Source organism: Cygnus atratus, chromosome 1 (genome assembly GCF_013377495.2).
Source record: "Cygnus atratus isolate AKBS03 ecotype Queensland, Australia chromosome 1, CAtr_DNAZoo_HiC_assembly, whole genome shotgun sequence".
Lineage (NCBI taxonomy): Eukaryota > Metazoa > Chordata > Aves > Anseriformes > Anatidae > Cygnus > Cygnus atratus.
In genome coordinates, this window is record NC_066362.1 from 31,652,543 (window position 1) to 31,671,310 (window position 18,768).

The 18,768-nt window shown below is 39.3% G+C and overlaps 2 protein-coding genes across 6 annotated transcripts in view; one reads left to right on the forward strand and one right to left on the reverse strand.

The window, feature by feature from the left end:
- Positions 1–4,978: 4,978 nt before the first annotated feature.
- On the reverse strand, positions 4,979–15,568 carry ZCRB1 (zinc finger CCHC-type and RNA binding motif containing 1). Of its 2 annotated transcripts, none has more exons than XM_035544226.1 (8): positions 15,436–15,568; positions 11,255–11,342; positions 11,059–11,087; positions 8,327–8,438; positions 8,139–8,246; positions 7,176–7,285; positions 6,997–7,072; positions 4,979–5,648 (listed from the first exon to the last, which is right to left on the reverse strand). In XM_035544226.1, the coding sequence occupies exons 2-8, from the start codon at positions 11,336–11,338 to the stop codon at positions 5,517–5,519; spliced, it is 651 nt and encodes a 216-aa protein (XP_035400119.1). In that variant the 5' UTR covers positions 11,339–11,342; positions 15,436–15,568; the 3' UTR covers positions 4,979–5,516. The 2 variants fall into 2 exon arrangements, with proteins under 2 accessions (XP_035400119.1, XP_035400118.1); XM_035544225.2 differs by lacking the exon at positions 15,436–15,568 and adding an exon at positions 12,124–15,327.
- Positions 15,555–18,768, forward strand: part of PPHLN1 (periphilin 1) — a 71,994-nt gene continuing 68,780 nt past the window's right edge. For 2 of the 4 annotated variants that reach the window (XM_035544221.2, XM_035544223.2), the window contains exons 1-2: positions 15,558–15,663; positions 16,428–16,523. The gene's annotated coding sequence lies outside the window, so the exon portion shown is untranslated. Of the gene's footprint in view, positions 15,664–16,427; positions 16,524–18,768 lie in introns of all 4 variants that reach the window. The other 2 variants (XM_035544222.2, XM_035544224.2) reach the window with 1 other exon arrangement.

Here is an 18,768-nt window from a genome sequence, read left to right on the forward strand (position 1 = left end):
CCTTCAGATCCATTTTGGTTGTATTTTGGGTCCTTCCTTCCCCTGTTCACTGGGCAGAATGTGTATATGCCCTCAGCCATCACACCCACAGCTACAATAATGCATCTTCACTTTGGCAGCCAAGTGACAGCTGTGCTGTACTGCACCAAGCTTGATGCAGTATCTAAATTTAGATGTCTTCTAATGTTCTTTAGCTGCATATTGATAAAATTGAATTTTCATGGATCGGCTCCTCTTAAAAAGAGGCTTGTGGCTGTTGCCTTTGATGGACTCGTCATCTCAGAGTTGCATCTGATTGTCTGGAGAATCCTTTTAATCAGACAGGAAAGTCCTCGTAATAGTAGCTGTGGTACTTCTTCAAGCCAATGTGACCTACGTTGCCTCATTGGGTTGGTTAGGTGTTTCGCACACATTTTTATCACATTTTACTACCATAATTTCTGTAACTCTCTATTTGCTGGATTACCTATTGCATTTGTTAAATACATATATAAGCACACATCTCATCTGTCTGAATGCACAGCAGGGTCAAGGTTACCCTGGCACTGAAAAAATGTTATTTCACAAACCTGCGCAACACTTCAGCTTCAGAAATACTCCTTTCTTCTACATACAGAATCTCCTCAGCTTATCCCTTCTAGGCTGCTTTTTGTAGGCACCAAGGTAGATACAAGAAACAAGGTCATCTACCCTGACAGCAACTAAACCCTTCAGTTTACACCTTTTTCTCTAAAGGAGGAACAATGTAGAATTTTTTAATATTGGCTTCAACAGCTACAAAAAAAAAATAAATAAAAAAATTCTCACCCTGTTATGATCTGCAAGATAAACGAAGCTTTAGTGAAGAACATTTTAAGAAAAACACCTAAAAACAGTTTTGCAATCTACGCAAAATAAAAAGGCAATCTGCTTTCTAATACAAATTATTTTAAGATAACACATCTGGAAGAGTGTATCTGCAATATTTTTATAGAAGAGCAATGGTGGAACTGGGATTTCAATATTATCATATTGACACTGCAAATGCCAAATAGAAACTGGAATCTAAGAAGTCTCTATACCAGTACTTCTAATTTTTCATAGAAGCACTTAATAAAACCTGTTTTTAAATAGCACGTAAGCTTTACATCTAGCTTTTCTAAGCAGTTCAATATTTTGTGCATGAGAAGACTAAAGCCAAAAGAGCATGCACAGCTCACCTTCCCCGTGCTACAGTAAGTCATCCCTGCAGATTAACAAAAGGCTATCCTAGAGAACACGGTGACCCAGAAGCCAAAGATAAACTGTTTACAACTTGTTCCAGACATCACCTATTTAGCTAGACATAGTTCTTTATATTTACAGTCCCATCTATTGCTCTGCTGAGAGTAGTAACCTGAATATGCCAAGCACATAGTGGGAGCCTGCTGAACATGGACTACATTACTCCAGTGCCTCATAGCTGCAATGGTTTAACAAGTGCTGCATACGCACAAACTGAGCAGTGCCATTTATAATCAGTTAAGCTAATCATCCTTATCCCCCTTCCATAGCCCCTTCTTCACCAAGGACAGATAAAAGTCATCTTCCAGTGGCTTTTGAGACACTAGGCTGTTAGCCCATTCGATAGACAAGAAGAGGTCCCATGACCCAGAAAGCATTATTTCAACAATTTTCAAGCTGTTTCAAAAATATGAAAGATAAAATGCAATAAGTGGGTGTTTGCAGAAAGACCAGAGTTTTTGACATTATTAAAAAAAAAGTCTGCCACTTTTTGTCATTCTCTTTATAATTATAGCCATATTACATGTACTCTAAAACCAGCACTCAGCTCACTAGCCTAAGCTATGTCCTCAAAGTACTTAAAAAAGGAAAAGAAAAAAACCAACTCACCCACAAAACCCTGTTTTCTCTAACAGTGACAGGAAGGTGCGCTTAGAGGCAGTTTTTATTCTTCACTTAATAATATGCCTACATAGCCTCATCTGTCTGGCCCAGAGCCATGCAACTGTTTTCTGCTTCCTGAGATGCTGCTTTAAGATACCAAACTATGACCAAAGAACCACTCTATCGCTCAGGTTTTGAAAACTATTTGTATTCTATTGGCCTGACCTAAGTTAGGAGCCTAGTTAATGCTCTGCCTAGCTTCTCAACTCTGATCAGGCTCAGCTGGAAACCTGAAGCCACACTGCTCAGGGTATGAGGGCTTCGGTATGAACAGGAGCAAGTGCTGTGGTGTTCAAAGCTCAAAAAGGGACTAAGACGACAAATGTTGGCCTTTTTCCAGAATGAGGCAGCTGCATCAGGTGTTGCTCCAGAAAACAATTTTTGGACTTAAGCAAGCAGAACTGGTACTCATGCTATCTAACTTAATGGTTATCGAATATTAGCATTCTGAATTTCTCACGTAGACATGCTTCATCATCTTGTCAAAAAAGTATAAAACTTAAAATAATTTGGGAGACCAAAGAAAAAAATCCCACTCCTCCATAGTCCCTCTAGGTCCTGTTTTAGGCACTAGAAGCTTTCTTCTACACTCCAACTCCAAGCCCAAAACTGTAAGTACTGCTAATCAATAAAGGTTCAAATGGAGTTAAGAAAACTGTTTAAGAAAGATGATTTAAGGTAAGGAATTCTAGATACCAGTTCTGCACAGAAGCAGGCTCATTTTTATCTTACTTTTCCGATTGCACCTGACTCTTCAAGTGACTTTATGCCTGGAACAAAAGAGCATGGAGGAACGACACCGGGTCAGTTACAATAGCCTGGACTGAGCTACTGCTTCATGCTGACAAAAGCGAATCCTATGGGTAAAGTAGTGAGGCCAAAGCTGCAGAGTAGAAAGATATATTAATGTGCTTCAGCTACTGGAACTCCTGAAAAAGTACTGTGTTAGGTCAGAACAAGGGTCAGTTTTGTTTTATTCTTTCTGACAAGAGACCAGTAGCAAATAGGAAACAACAGAAAAGTACGTAAGAATAAAGCGCTCCTAGGCTGTTAATCTCTCTCGATATTTTATAGTGACAGGTAGTCAGTCATTTAGGATATTTCTGAGTGGAGAATGCAGTTAAGCTAACATATTTGAATAACTATCACCTTCTGCATATAAGTCTAATCCTTTTAAGCTTATGACCCTGAAAAAGTCCCACAGCAATGAAATCCATTACTAGATTGCAGAGCGTAATGAAATAAGTTTGTTGGAACTCGCTGCCTGATCACTTCATTGAATGCATAACTCTTACAAGCCATCAAACATCCCCAAATCAAAGTTACGGACAATGTCAGCCTGGTCCTTTGCCATGCTCTGGTTTTCTGTTTTTTGAAAAACAGCATTGAATATAGTATTGGAGAAGTACACACACCCTGATTTTTAGTATTAGCATAGTACGTTTTTTGGCTTGTTTTGCTCTCCGTTTCCTACTTTCTTTTTTCCCCAGATTAAGATTTCACCTGTTTATTTGCCTACAGTTTGGCTGTAGACTACCATTTAAAAAGCGGCAAGCTAGCAGCAAGATTTTTTTTCTTAGTAGAGCTTAGAACTCCACAATCTTAACTATTATAATTTTCATTATTAGACACAATGTGCGGCTATTTGCATTTGTTAACGCAAAGTTGCACCTGGCACTTTAGCACCACTTCAGTACTTGGCATCCAGAGATCTTTCTAAAATTCTGTAAAGGAAGCTTTACAGAATTTAACCATCCTGAATATTTCGTGCTTTCAGCAGAAAGTCACAAAGTAAGTCTTAAAAGCATTCCCTGGACTGCCAAGTCTAAGACCTTCCTACGTATAAAGCCCTGTATGTCTCCCACCTCTGTGGACTGTACAGCTTGTGCAGAAAAATTTCATTTGATTACCTTATTCTCATTTCTGAACTTCTCTGAAAGTAGCAGCAGAAGACCCTAGAATGACCTTCTGAATGTAGCTGCTTTATATTTGCTTAAAGGGTGTACGCACGTGTGGCTTGTTTGTTTGCACATACTAAAATAGTCAGCTCTATATCTGAATGTAAATTGGCATTAACTAAAAATATGTAATGGTATATTTGGATTTACATTTTCTATATTTGGAAGAAAACCAAGTCCTGATGAGCAACAAGAAGAGCTGAAAATAGAAACAGAGGCCAGATGGTCTCTTCTTCCAAGTGTGAAAGTGTGAATGTGTTTTATATTGTGTCTCCTAAAAATGAAAGTTTGACTACACAAAGTGGCGAATATAAAAAGGTTATTGCCATCACCATGTGTCTGTATTTTTGGGAGTGATCGCTCGTGCAGGGCTCTGGACTGATCCTGATGCATCTATGTGGCTTTTTAGAGGTAGTCACAGGAAGATGACTAGAATCCTACAGAGATTTACACATGGACACCCTATTTAAAAGATTTGAACAGCTTTAGGTGAGACATGGGTGCCAACACACTTCACTTAGAGACTGTGACAGTTCCAAGTATACATTAAGGTTGCTTTTCAGGCACAGAGAGAACTTTGTGCCCTTCGGGTTTTGCAGCAGATTCAGATGCTTAAGAATATTAGATAGGAGTGAGATCCATGCTTGAAACAAGTGTATTTAAAACTACCATGTTAGGCACGCAAACTGCTGTCAGGAGGAACAAACAGCTCAGCATAAGCCCCTATCACTGCGGGAGACTTTAAATATCAGATTAGAGAATATCAAAGCATATAGACACACCCATTTTTAAAACATATGGCCATTCTTGTTTTTAATTCAAGAGCAACAGAACTATTATTCTTTAAAAAAAAAAAGCATGAAGATTTTGAGTGACCTAATCACCATATCACCACCATATCACTTTGAATTTGTATCTAAGTCTATTATTATTATGTATCTAAGTCTATATAGACAAAGTCTATTATTTTATAGCCTATATTTAATATAAAGAAATGTACAGCAAATTACTAAAACTGTACATAAAACAGAAGAACATCTTAATTTTGGAAAACAGAGATATTGTTTACTCCAAAATGATTTCACAGACCAAACTTACGTAACAGTAATTTATTATATTACTGCATGAAGAATTAAAAGACTAGTACAACAGTTAAGGCTGAAATTCAACCCTAGGCAGAGAGCTAGTGCAAGACTATTCATACACTACTAAAGCACTGCTTCCAAACAGACAATAAATGGACTAATAAAGCATCAGAGGTGCTAACAGTGATCTAAGAGGAAGTCCTCTTAGGAAAACTCTTAAGAACTCCTCTAATGTAAGATTTTACTCCCATTTCAGGTCTAGATACTACCTGCAGGAAGCATTCTCCCTGATATTTTTCTGGATTTAAGCATAGAAACACATCATTTTTGTAAAAAGCTGCCTTGAGGGCAGAAAGGGGGTTAGGGGAAGGGAGAGAAAGAGAGAGAGAGAGATCAAAAAATGAGAGGTTCAGCTGGGAGGGTAGAACTGCAACATGATTTTCTGTGTCTTCAACACCAAGAAAAACATGTATTACAGATAACTTTGTTGCACTTTACAAAATGTACACTGTATATATTATATATATGCATATAAAACAATATTATTTTAGTCACTAAGTTCTTCCTCATCACTGAAATAAGCACTTTTCTTAATCCGTGGACGTTTTGAGTCATCTGAAATGGAAGATTCCCCTGCAGTCTGTGTCCATCTTTGTTGTTCTTCCTCAATTTTGGCTTGCTACAATGGAAGAAGTATTACTTAGTATTAAAAAAATAGTATTTTTATTTGTAATGCATCGTAATTACTAACAGGCTTTGAATTATTTCATGAGTTAAAGAATTCAGAGGGTTTAACTCCATTTCCAGATAAACTGTGTGATGAATGCACTAAAAAACATTTCTGAAAGTAGCTCTCACATGCTGACAGTAAAAGTCTTCTGCACCAATGCAGACCACACGGAGTACCCTCTGTTTTCCAACGAGATGAACTGTACACACACAGTAAACTTACAGAACTATGGAGCAGTTGAGATTTCAAGCGAAGGATGCAATGAATTTGAAGTTGACATTTTTGAGTCAGCTTTGTTCCACTAAGAAGTCTTCCATCTGTTGCGTTTTGCAGTCACTCATTCATGGAATGAATGTCTTCAGAGATATGGTTATTCAACTAAAGGTTGAAATAGATGCTTCCTATTTTTACTAGGAAACATGCTATCCCACTTTAAATCTTTAGATTGTAAGAAAAATTGGAATATTTCCTGCTTTCTTTAAGCTTAGAGGTTTTATTTGTAATTGTGGAGTTTCTTTGGGATGTGGGTGGGTGGAATAATTGTGCATATTTGCATACCTGACGTCTGAAACAAAAGCTAAGTCATATTCACAAAGTCATATTCAGGATAAAGTTATCTCAAAAACTCTGAGGACTTTTTAGGCAGTGGGGGTATGCAAGGAACAGCTGGGGACTGGGGAGCCATGAAATTTGAACATCAGTTCAGGCTTGCTATGTGTAGTGAAGTGAAAGCCTGTAATGAAGTGTTGAAGGAGACAGTAATATAGCTGTCAGACTACCTATCTACATAACAAAAACTGGAAGAAATATGTTTTGAGAGGAAAGTTCCATTAGAGACAGCAATAGGCTGTATTAGGCAAAGGAAGCGCTCCAGAAATAGGTGTTGTTCAAGGATATTCTAGTGAGTGAGAGCAGAGTATGTACCTGTTCATTTATGCATAACTGTTTTTCCAGATGCTCAGTTATCAGAATAAAGAGGGATTTGTGGATCAAAAACCTAATGGAACATCACAGCAGAGATGACAGGGAACTAAGCAGCAAAGAAGCTTGAAAGAAAGAAAGAAGTGCAATTCAAAAACACAGCAATAGTGAAACATTAAAACAAAAAAAGGACTGAACATGCCTGCAATATGAAGAACTCAACTATAGTCACCAGCTACTGTCAGGCAAGAGTGCCCTAAGTGCTACAGAACAGACAGATGTAAAAGTGTATCTTAGAGACTATATGATTGTTTTTGAGAAGAAGCTTGAGAGAAGTTCCATTTAGAAATAAATATGCAATACTTCAATTTTGTACCTGGACAGCGATGGCCTGGCTGAGGCTGTCTAGAGCAGGGTCTTCTCCTTCCTCTTCACTTTCTTCTTCCTCCTCACTTCATTGTGCAGAGAAACAAAAATACATAGATCTTTATTTTAAGTGTTTGGTATGAAAAAGCTGCTTAAGTGAAGTACTAATATGGAAATAAATGTACATACATTTCTTCTGGTTCAACTGCTTTCTTTCTCTTCTTCTTTTCTTTTTTCTTTGGTGGCTCCCGCTCTCCCAGCATATTTTTAGGACAAGCATAACTTAAGTGTCCTGCTTCCTTGTAGAAAAAGAAATATTAGTTAACAAAAATCATTACCAACCCCTACACATTGAAACATTTCATGAGGGAAGTTAATGGAAGACAGTTCACGGGGAAAAAAATGGAAACAATTAACAAGATAAATGGAATGCTGAATAAGCACACAGAAGACAAACTCTTCTTTATTAGCTTGCCATGGAAACAAAGAGATCGGTGGTGATATGCATGTTTAACTGCAAATACCGAACAAGCTATGAGCAAGGCAGAGATTTTTTTTTGGCTGCTGCAACATCGGAATACACTACAGCATGGTTTATGTTCAAGACAAGATATAAACCTCAGCATTAGCAGCTTAAGAAATATGACTGAGTCAACATTTTTGCTCTCAAAAATGTTATGAATATAAATCAAGTTTGCCTTTGATGTTAAATAAAATCCAAATCTCAAATGCCTACATTATTGTGTTCAGAAGAAACGAGGAGTTGCCTGAAACTCAAAGAACACTTGTTCTGCGTAAAAAGAGTTGTATCCAACACTTATTATTTCCAAAGGTAGAGCAAAAGCAGGTATTCCAAAGCAATGATTAAGAGGTTTTCCTACTCAAATGGTGTTATACTACTACTCAGCTCTGTCTGCTCATCAGCATGTTAAGCAGGTATTATAAGCACATTTTCCTCCACCCCAAAAATCCCAAATAAAAGGCAAAAAGGGTACCATCATTCTTGAAAATGGTACAACTGCTCTGCAAGTTGATAACATCAACAGCAAAAAGTATTTTAACACCATGGGTAGGATTAGCAATGGTGAAACAGAACAAATAAGCTGAAAGTCAAAAGATAGAGTATGTTGCTTTTCTTTCGGTTTTACTCACCCCACATTCATAACACTTAGACTTATCAAAGTAGTTGCGCCTGCGAATGAATTCTGCTGCTCTTCCATTATCAATGGCAATACTTGCTTTTATTACTCTTCCAAACAGCTACAGAAAATAGAAAAAAAGGTAAATACTTAGGAATTGTAAACCCAACCTTCCTGCCGTAACAACTTTCCATAACTTACTTGTTTGTTATTAAGTGCCCGAGAACAGTTTTGTGCAGATTCTTTATCCAAAAACAAAATAAAGGCAACTCCTTTGCTCTTCCTGGTGTCTTTGTCTTTCATAATAGTAACTCTGAAAACATATAACCACATTATTGGTATGCTTAAATTGTTGTAGAGACATTTTTTTCCAGAAAGATCTCAGTGGGATCTTAGCTTGCTATATAGCAAAAAGAAAATAAAGTATAATTAACTATAGAAAGGCTCATTAAAAAGAAATTCAAAGGAAGAGCTAACCAGGGCATGTGCTTGGAGGTACAGTGGAGATTATCTAAAAAAAGCATGTGGAGTCTTTCCACATCATTCCAGTCCAGTATCATGCTTATTCCTTGAACGACTTGAAGAAAGGAGAACACACTCCATTTGTAGACAACGTAACTGGAGGGAACTATACTCACTGGAGGTGAACTTAAAAATCTGGGACCAATCTTGACCACTGCTGTAATTGCTGAAAAAGCAGTGTACTGAACTGCATCCAAACAGAGTTCTACTTCTCTGTAGGACTAACCAGCTAAGGTATTTCGCTGTATTGTTCTACAAGTATCTCCAACTGGAGTCCAAGCAGGTTACGGATGCATGTAGTAGCACATCTAGAAATTTAAGAAAGATTTTTACCCAGTAAAATCCACAGAATGACTAGAGGTAAAGAACCCACCCAACCTCAGTTCTTTCAATCTTATGTCAATTGTATTCTGTCCTAGAAAACATCAGTGGGAAACAGGATGGCAGTCTGCATGTATGTAAAAACACAAGTACACGTTAAAAACTAAAAGAATAGACTCCTCCCTATTATCTGCCACTGTAGGAAGAATGAGTTTGCATAAAACCTTAACAAATGAGTTAAAGTCATAATAGGATAGACTGGGATGAGAAATGTAGTAAGGAAGAAGAAAAGTCAGCATGATTTTGCTGAGTCAAGTCACACTTCAAGAAAAACCCATTAAAGGTTGTTTAAACTGACTTTAATTAGAGGGCAGAAGAATCTCCAGAAATCAAGCTAATATTTGAAAAGATTTTTCTTAGGAATTAATAACTAGTTAGAGATAGAAAACTGAGGCTAACAAGGATCAGGTTTCACACTGAAATGGAAACACCAGTAGTCTCCCATAGTATCTGCACTGTTTAGAGTCAGGTGAGCTTGCAAAGAATTATGTAACAAATTTTGCTAAATACAAAAGTAGTCGTGGTAGTATCATATACACATGGTATTCTGTGAGTCTGCACTCGGTTTAATTTCTGGCAGTAACTAGACAAAATGTCAGAAAAAATTAGGTATCAATAAGTGAGTTTTTTGTGAAATAAGGTACAGGTTAAGGAAAACAGCAACTATGCAGATAGAATAGCAAGTTCTAAATCATTTACTTTCACAAAGCATGCAGCACAGGATTTCTTCAGCACAGGCATCTGAAAACACCATTTCTGTTGTGTATGGTAGCCAAAACAAGCAAATAAAACACTAGAAACTATTGATAACGGAAAAGAGAAAGTATGCAGCCACAACACCTTTAAAATAAGCAAAGTATCATACCGTCAATACTTCATGCAATTCCCATCTTCCTATCCAAACAAGTTCAAAAGCCAAGGTGGAAGACCCCTACTGCCTACACACACACAGCACAGGTACATTTAGATTGTGGAACTCCTTACCAAAGGATAGCCAGGAAGTCAAAAGCGACAAATTTATGGAGAACAGGTCCATCAGCAGCTATTAAGCATGAATGTTACTACAACCTTTGGCTTGGGATTTTTCTAAATTAGTAGTTCAGAGATGAACTAAAACAGGTCAGATACTCCCGGCCTGGAAACAAAGAGTGCAGCTGCCCTCTTTTACTGGTCACTGCGTCTGTCAGAGCCCTACACAAGGGTTTTTCCTCTCATGCATGTTTTCCTAAAGTTGTGGTCTGACTGGCATTTCCTGCTATTTTGTCACCTGAAACACACTAGGGAGACTTCAAAAACTTTGAACTTAGCTCTACATATCAGAAATTGTTACAGTGGCCACCAGAAGTTACAGCAGATATTTACTGGTTGAAAAACCTGAAGTCTAGAGTTTTGTTATTCTGAGCAGCTAAAAACAAACAAACAAAAAAAGAGCATGTTCCTTACCATGACATCTATTTCTATCATTTCAACACATAGACAAGGTATTCACAAGAATCTTTCAAGAATATCCCACATATTAAGAGTTGTTATTATCCAGCTTTATATCTGATCTTAAACGTAGCACTAAACAGTCACAGTAACAAATCCCTCTGGAACCACAAACACAGGAACTGTATGTTGCAATAGTGGGAACTGGATGTGAGAGCTGTGACATCTCATTCATGTATTTAGAAGCTCCTACTCTTACAATTATTCACCTGTGGCTGAGGTGAGGGAAAGCAAACAACATTGACTAGAAGAATATTGTTTCAACTACTTGAGAGAAAAGATTTCTGGTACACAGTAGCATTCTACTTGCTCTCGAGAAGCAGTTAACAAAACAGCACTTGTCTGCAAGACAAATATTGCATGTGTGCAACTGCAAGAACTCCCAGCTGTTAAATTTATACTTTATTAAAAATGAACAGGCCTTCAATAGTTACACATTTAATACTTAAATTACAAAAAGCACAAGACATGCCAGTGAATCAAAGACATTAAATATTTAAGATGAAAGCTACAAAAATAGCAGGCCATATCAGATCACTTACTTGACAACTTTCCCATACTTAGAAAAAATCTGAAAAACAGAACAAAATAGAAAGATTTAACAATAGACAATTCCATGCCATTAGTAACAAATTTATCAAGACAAACTTTTCTAAGAGACATATATCAATATTGTATTTGCACTCAAAATTGTTGTCAATCGGTTTAGTCTGAACAGTACGGCTCTTAAAAACTTACCCTGTATAGATCATTGTTGGTCAGAGCAAAGGGTAAATTGGAGACATACACAGTGCTTTTGCTTGGTGCCAACCCACCACTCATTTTTCTGATGAAGGGAGAAAGAGAAAAGAGTTAAACTGCATCCAAAACATCAGAAATTAAAAAGCAGTTGTGAGATTTTTTTCTCCCCCAAATTGTTCTTTTAAACACAGCCCAGATGGTCATGACAAAGATGCAATAAAGCATAGCTTTCATTTCCTTTTTATCATTTTACATAAAATCAGTGTTTGCCCTTGTGTTCTTCCCTCTCCCCTGGATTCAAAGCATATTTTTTCTCTGTCCTAGTCAATCAGTAAGCCATGAAAAAAAACTGATGGGTTTGTGTACTTGAAGTAAGCCCCCATCTCCATTTACTGAATATTCTGGCTAATATGTGATATTTATAACCTTTGTTCAAGTACCTACATGATTTGATTCTTCATACTAGTTTCAGCTCAGCTACATTCAACATAGAATAAACCACTTTTGGTTAGGGAAGGAAAAAAAAAAAGACACTGCCATGGCTTTAAAAAGTGTATCTCAGCTGTTAAAGCAGCAAGTATTTCCTCTTGTATCTATTACTCATGCTTCCACAGTGCTCTAGAACTAGAGATTTCCAGAGCTGGTTACGGACGGCATCTCCCCTGCTCCTGGCCGAGCAGTTCCACACTGGCAGGAACCAGGGAAATCTCAGTGCCAATTTCCTTCCTATCCTCTTTTAAGTTCTTGGGACTTAGGAGCCAAGACTATGTCTAGAATCAATGAACCCACTCAAAAACATTTTAAACATCCCATCTTATAACTGCATACACATAATCTAATATGAGGTAAGGAATAACTGAACTAACTTGAAAGAGAACAGGCTGTGTTTTTCCTCATGTTTGGACTTTTCCCAAAAAATTGAAGTGGCACTAAAGTCTGTGCAAAGAACTTCTTCCTTCTGATTCATTCTGTAGCCAAGGCTTGGTCCAAAAATGGGTAAATTTGAGACAGATCAGAATAAAATACATCACACACAAGATCAGAATAAAATACAGCCCTTATGAGAGAATACACCAAAGAGTACAGCAAAAATGTTCCCTATGCAGCCCACCATCCCTGGGGATCTTTAAGGAAAGGTTGGACATGGTGCTTAGGGACATAGTTTAGTGGGTGACATTGATGGTAGGGGGATGGTTGACCAGATGATCTTGGAGGTCTTTTCCAACCTTAATGATTCTATGCTTAATACTTGCTTAGCCAGTTTCCTGCAGCCTTATTCCTGCTTCTTGGTACCCCTCACCGATTCCTAGCTGCCTCCTTCACTGAGGCTCAAGCCATTTCTTCAGCAAGACCAATTCATTTTAAAATGCAAAAGCTGACAAAGGGATGAAAGAAACAAAAGAAGTCAACTTCCATCACAGAACAGACACAGTGCCTTAGAGGACTTTCCAGGTAGGGAGTTTGATCAGATGCAAGGGTCAATTGTCAACAAAGAAATTAATGTCAGACTCTAATCCATCGGTGGTTATTTTTTTTTAGCATTTCATGATTCAGTCATCTAAAGGCCTAATACTCCCAGCAGACACTGATTATTCAAGTATTTTGCTTCTCTTTTCTGACAAGTTTAACGTATCCCAACTCGTTTAAGCGGCGGTTTCTAAGTGATCGAATTTTGAGTTTTTCCACGTTCAGAGACTGTGTTTTTTGGCACGAGTAGAAATGGCAACATAAAGGTTAAACAAATGAAAACAGAATAAATTTGCAACAAAGGCCACGCATTGCATCTGGTGTTATGCAGACTTGATTCATTATCCCAGATTCCTTGCTGCTTGGCATTAGTATCCTTGACAAGCCTAACCAAACCGACTCGGCGAGCCGCCGTACAAAGAAGTGGCTCGAAGCGCAGGAATCCAGATGTCCGGCACAATACAAAGGACATGGTAAGGGCTACCCCAGTGCTGCATCATGGTATAACACCATTATTTTGCAACAGCAGAGAAAACAGCAGAAAACAGTCCCCTGGACAAATTTAACTGAAATAGTGCTGCGGTTCTGACTGCTCAAATAATTGTAGCAACCCATATCCTTTAGGACCCCTGTGCCGGTGTTTCAGTCATCTGACTTTTAACATCTACCTTGTCGGACAGGCACGGTTTTAATAAAACAGGATGGAGAGTACCTGTAAGGTGACTGCTGTTCTCATGTTCGAGTCGGCAAAGTTTCAAATTTACCACTCCAGGAGAGAATGCTTCCTCGGAAAGGACGTCCTGGTATAAACACTAAGGGGTCACTGCGATACTTTGTAATGATTTTCCCAAAACCAATCTCTCAAAAAGCTTGAGCATGTTAAAAATGCAGATTTCTGGCTATCTGTGTGAATACAATGGTCTAAATGCAATTGTAGATCCAACTACAACCACAATTCTTTCCACTCCCATAAACCTTCACAAAACATTGCCTTCTTTATTTTTTAAAACAAACCACCATGAAGCGATTACTGGGATACAAACAATAGTTTTTTGTGTTTTTTTTTTCCTTTCCTTTAACAGATGCCAACCTTGCCACACCAGTTTCACCAGCTTATGGGGAAAGGAGGGTGTAAAAACCAGCCAATTCCAGCTTTAACTCTCTAGATGAGAAAATCCTCCATTCCAAGGCTGAGTCCTTTTACTTCAGGAAATTTCTAATTTCATAAAACAGTCTGACACAAGTGTAACATTTTCATCACATTCTTTCTCCTTGATCACCAGTCTCTCTACTCACCAGGATTTCACTTCACAGGCTAACATAAGAAATAAATAAATAAATATAAAAACCAAAATGAGCATCTGAGCTTTCTACTTGACGCAGGGGACTCCCTGAGCCACGTACAACCTGACTTCTATAACCCTCTAGAGCCCCTCAACAAATCGAAACATTTCTGTTTTCTAGTGAATGCTTTTATGTGGCTTCCCCGATCTTCAAGGTATTACTTGGTTACTTAACTTTAAAGCATCAGCTGGAAGCCAGCACATTAACTCCATGGGGTCTAGCAGAACCCCCATTAATCTAACAGCCTCTCTGCAATATTAATGCTTTCTTCATTTATTATTTTCACATATTAACTTTCAGGATGAGGTTGTCTGTCATGACTATGACTTGCGGAATTCAGTGTTTTTTGTCTTTGCCAACAACTCAAAGAAGCCATTCCCTGACAAGAGCCATCTGTCAGTAATGATTGGGTCTCCTGCAAAATACGTCGGGTACTCAAGTATGCTTTGCTTGATTCCAATATACCTCATGCAGTGTCCATCACTCACGTTGAGAACACCAGAAGAAAAGACAATGATTAATTCCAGTAACCGGTTTTTCTGCTCTGTCCCAGAACATACAAGGACACCACCAAAACAGTTCAGACGCCTCTGAAGCATCAAGTGGATGGAGTCTGAATGCACTGATATTTTCATGACTTAACATCAACATTGCAACTTATGAACAAACTTTTTACTTGTTTGTTTTAAATACACATCAGTAAGGTCAGATTTGTGGTTTAATGAATTAAAGATTTATAAATGATTTGCGGATAAATCACTCTAGACGTGATTATTCAGGCCAATCAACTTAAGTTCTTTTATCTTGATGCTTAAAATGGCATGTTTTATTAATAATTTAATAGCACCAACAGAATTTAGAACCAAATCAACAAAGCATTAGTTCCGGTAGTAACTTGGCTAAAGCTTATAATTACATGCTCGTGGTAAAGGAGGGAAGAGAAGTCCCCTGTTGGTCATATGCCCAGAGCAGCTGTGGATGCCCCATCCCTGGAGGTGCTCAAGGCCAGGCTGGATGGGGCTTTGGGCAGCCTGATCTGGTGGGAGGTGTCCCTGCCCATGGCAGGGGGGTGGAACTGGGTGGGCTTTGAGGTCCCTTCCGGCCCAAAACAACCTTTGATTGCATGAAACCGAATTAATTTTCTCTCTGCTCCCATACAAGGCTATTAATCACTCGCTGCACTCGTTTACCACACAAGAGACGCGTCGCGAACTATCAGAGCGGAACCCATCTCTACGCAGCCACTTAAACACTACAAGGCAAACACTCCACAGGGTCACAAGCAGATAAATTACGCCGACAGTACCCCCCCAAACACCTCGGCCGCGTCCCCAGGAGGGGGCCCGTCCCCTCCTTGCCCCCCTCACCCCTGGCGGTGATGGCGGCGGCTCCCCGGCGGGGCGGCGTTCAGCCCTCGCGGGCGGCCATCTTACGGCAGCCCAGCACGGTACAGCACGGCCTGGCCCGGCGCGGCCCTTCCGCTGACGCGGGGCGCCGAGCGCCGCCTGCGGGAGGCGAGGCGGCCGCTTCCGGGGGCGCCTACGGAGAGTGGGAAGGCGGCGGGGGCCTGCGGGGGGCTCCGGAGGCGGCGGAGGGTGAGCGGGGCCGGGCACGGCCGGGCCGGGCCGGGTAGGGCGCGGCCGGGGGTGCGGGGAGCGCCCGCGGAGCCTCCCGGGGTCCGGCGCTGCCCGGCCTCGGGGGGCGTCTCGCCGTGTCCTCTGGGGGGAGAGGCGGAACCGGGACCACGATCCTAAATATATGTGTAAATATATATGTGTTTAGGACCTAAATATATATGCGTACGTATATTTAGGATGTGTTTAAGATATCTTTAAGATATCGTAAGATATCTTTAAGATATCTTAAACACACATACACACACATATATAAGGTTTACAAAGCCCACGTGCGACAGGTTTGGGGTTTCAGTTCTTTCCCTGCTGCCGGGAAGGACGCTAGCTCGGTGTAATTACGAGAGGTATTTAATCCACACCAACTGTTAATGAACGTCTGGAGGGTGCGCGAACCCCTGAGTGCTTTTGGGGAGGCGCCTCATGGCTGTGGGGGTGCGGCATACCTGCCTTAGAATCGTAGCATGGATCCGTCTTTTCGTTATTTATGTTTGTGGAGAGCTAAATAGGACCTAAATGCGTCACTTAGCAGCTCTAAAACAAGTCGTTACACTTAGCTTAACAGGGGAGCATCCCCTAATATATTTAAACTCTTACGAGTGTTACAACACTTCTTGTTGTATTACAACAGTTTTTCACTGCTCTCATGCTCCTTAAGTGAACCTACTTTTCCCTAGGTTAGACTTCTGATGGATAGTCCTATAATACATATTTTTTCTTAATTCAAGGTGTTCAGGACTTCAAGAGAGCAAAAGCTGTGCAGGAAAGACATAAAAAGATGTGGAAGCGCACACCGCCTCTGCAAGTGATGAGTAGAGTTTGAGGTATTGATTTGCCTAGCTGAAATATTCAGCATCTGTTAATACTTTCATACATAAATGTTGAAAGCATCCAAGTCTTGACCTGCTACAGCAACAATGCGGTGAGCTGGCATATTTTGTTATCAAATTGTTCGTGCCACAAGATGGAAAGGCACCGCAGAGGTGGTGATCTGTACAGTTGTTTGTGTCGGCAGCATAGCGGTCCCATTGCAGCTTGGTAGCATATTTTTTGATGGCATTGACACTGATGAAGGACGAGATGTTGGTAACTGCGGCTGTTCACATAAACATAACCGCTAATACATCAGTCTTTATGTTAATATAAACTCCCAAAGCATTATCTCAATTTTTCTCACTCCTGTTGATATATTAGATATATTAGAGTGATATAGTTAGAAAACTGAACCATAGAGGTTTTAAATGCTCATTGGAAGGTCCGTGTTGCTGGTAATTTTATTCAACTTCTGTTGTTTTTTCTTTCCTTTTGAGTTTGCAGGTGATTTGACTTTTGCAGTCAGTGCCTTCTTAAATTGATTTTTTTAAAAAATATTTTCTTTTAAACCCTTATTTTATGTCAAAACTGTTGTAAACTCGTTAGGAAAGATTGGAAGAAAACCTCTTATTTCAAGTTAGTTAGTGTCTTATCTAGGTGGAACATGCCTAGACTTATTGCAGTCATGCTTCTAACTGCTTTTGAAAATCTTTTGGCCTAATACTTGTTTTTAGGTAGAGGTGGATTCTCTTTGTAATCCTGCTTTTTCTCAGCGCCCCCCTCCCAGTATTTTATTTATTGTCATGCTGATTTTTTCCCTCTGCTCTTGCACTTCTGATGTTTCATGTTGCGGGTAGAGATCTAATCAGTGTTTTGAGCCTGCCCCAAATATGGGGAAAGGACGAGAAGGCTTCTTTTATCCCAAACTCAGTTTTCCCAAGCCTTGTTCCTGTCTAGTTAGGAGATGCCAAATAGGTTTGCAGCACTATCAAATATGGCCTTTAAGGGTTGGAACAAAAAGCTTCATTGTGTCTCTTTGTTCCTGTCCTCAAGGCAGCAATGGCTGGCTGTTGTGAAATGGGCCATGATAAGTCTGTTAAATTTACAATTCCCTGAGGGCCCTTTCTAGGTCTTACTCCTACAAGATCATCTAAGATGTTTTCTGAGAGCTTTGCAAGGCGTAGGAGGGACAAAACTGGCCTACGTTTACCAGTTGTTGTGGTTTGTCACGATAATAGTACAAAGCCAGGTGTGTCCCAGTAGCATCAGAAAGAGCGCAGTTGTCTGCCCCTGGACTCTTGTTCACGTATGGCAAAATGTAGCCATCTGGGTAAGAAAGCTGCACGTTTTTGGAACAAAAATGTAGATTCTGTAGAAGGTTGATAGCACACACTGGAAAATTACAGACGGTGATGAAGTAGATATTTCTAGCAGTGATGAAAATTGATGTCTCAAGTGTAAACAGACAAGAATTATGTACAAAATATTGCAGAATACTGAAGTGTTCTTCAGTATGTTAGTATTTTTAACATGTTTATGTTCCTCAGAAAAAAAAAGGTTAACAAAGAAAACCCAGTTGTGCAAAAATCTGATGTTTAAGTGAGCCGTGTAATCTGCATAATGAAGAAAACCTTTTTGTATTACATCCGTTATACTAGCGTAGAGGAAGACGTAGTGCTGTGATAATCGGAGCAAAGCCAATTTTGGCAGCTGGCCACAGCAGAGCAGCTTGTGCTGCATTAATAGAATGGCTTCTGTGTACGCTAAAGTATCCTCATTTGAGAAAATAAGGAATTTGCTTTAGGGAAAACAGCCACCTTTGACCAAAAATAAGGAAGAGGCTGATTAAATTAATATAGCAGGGTATTATGCCTCATGATGTCAAAGAAATACCAACCACTTTTGGTGTACGTGGTAATAAAAAATAGCATCAGTGACAATGGGGTTAGGTGTAACAAAAATGGTTACGTATTTTTTTAATCTTTGTTTTGGAGCAACTTTGTACTGAGAGAGCAGATAGATCTTAAGCTTTGATTTCTTGAATCCTTGTTAATGAAATATTTTTATATTGATCCTTAAAGTTTTGACACTTCGTGGTTGTTATTAAAGCTGTGTTCTGATTAGGTCACATCATTTAAGAAATAGAAGTTTTTTCTGTAGAACCAGATGAAATGGGTTCAAGGTGATAGAAAATGTGCTTTTCTGTCTTCAAGCATTTTTTTTAGCACTTTTTTTTCTTCTGGTATTTTCAAAAGC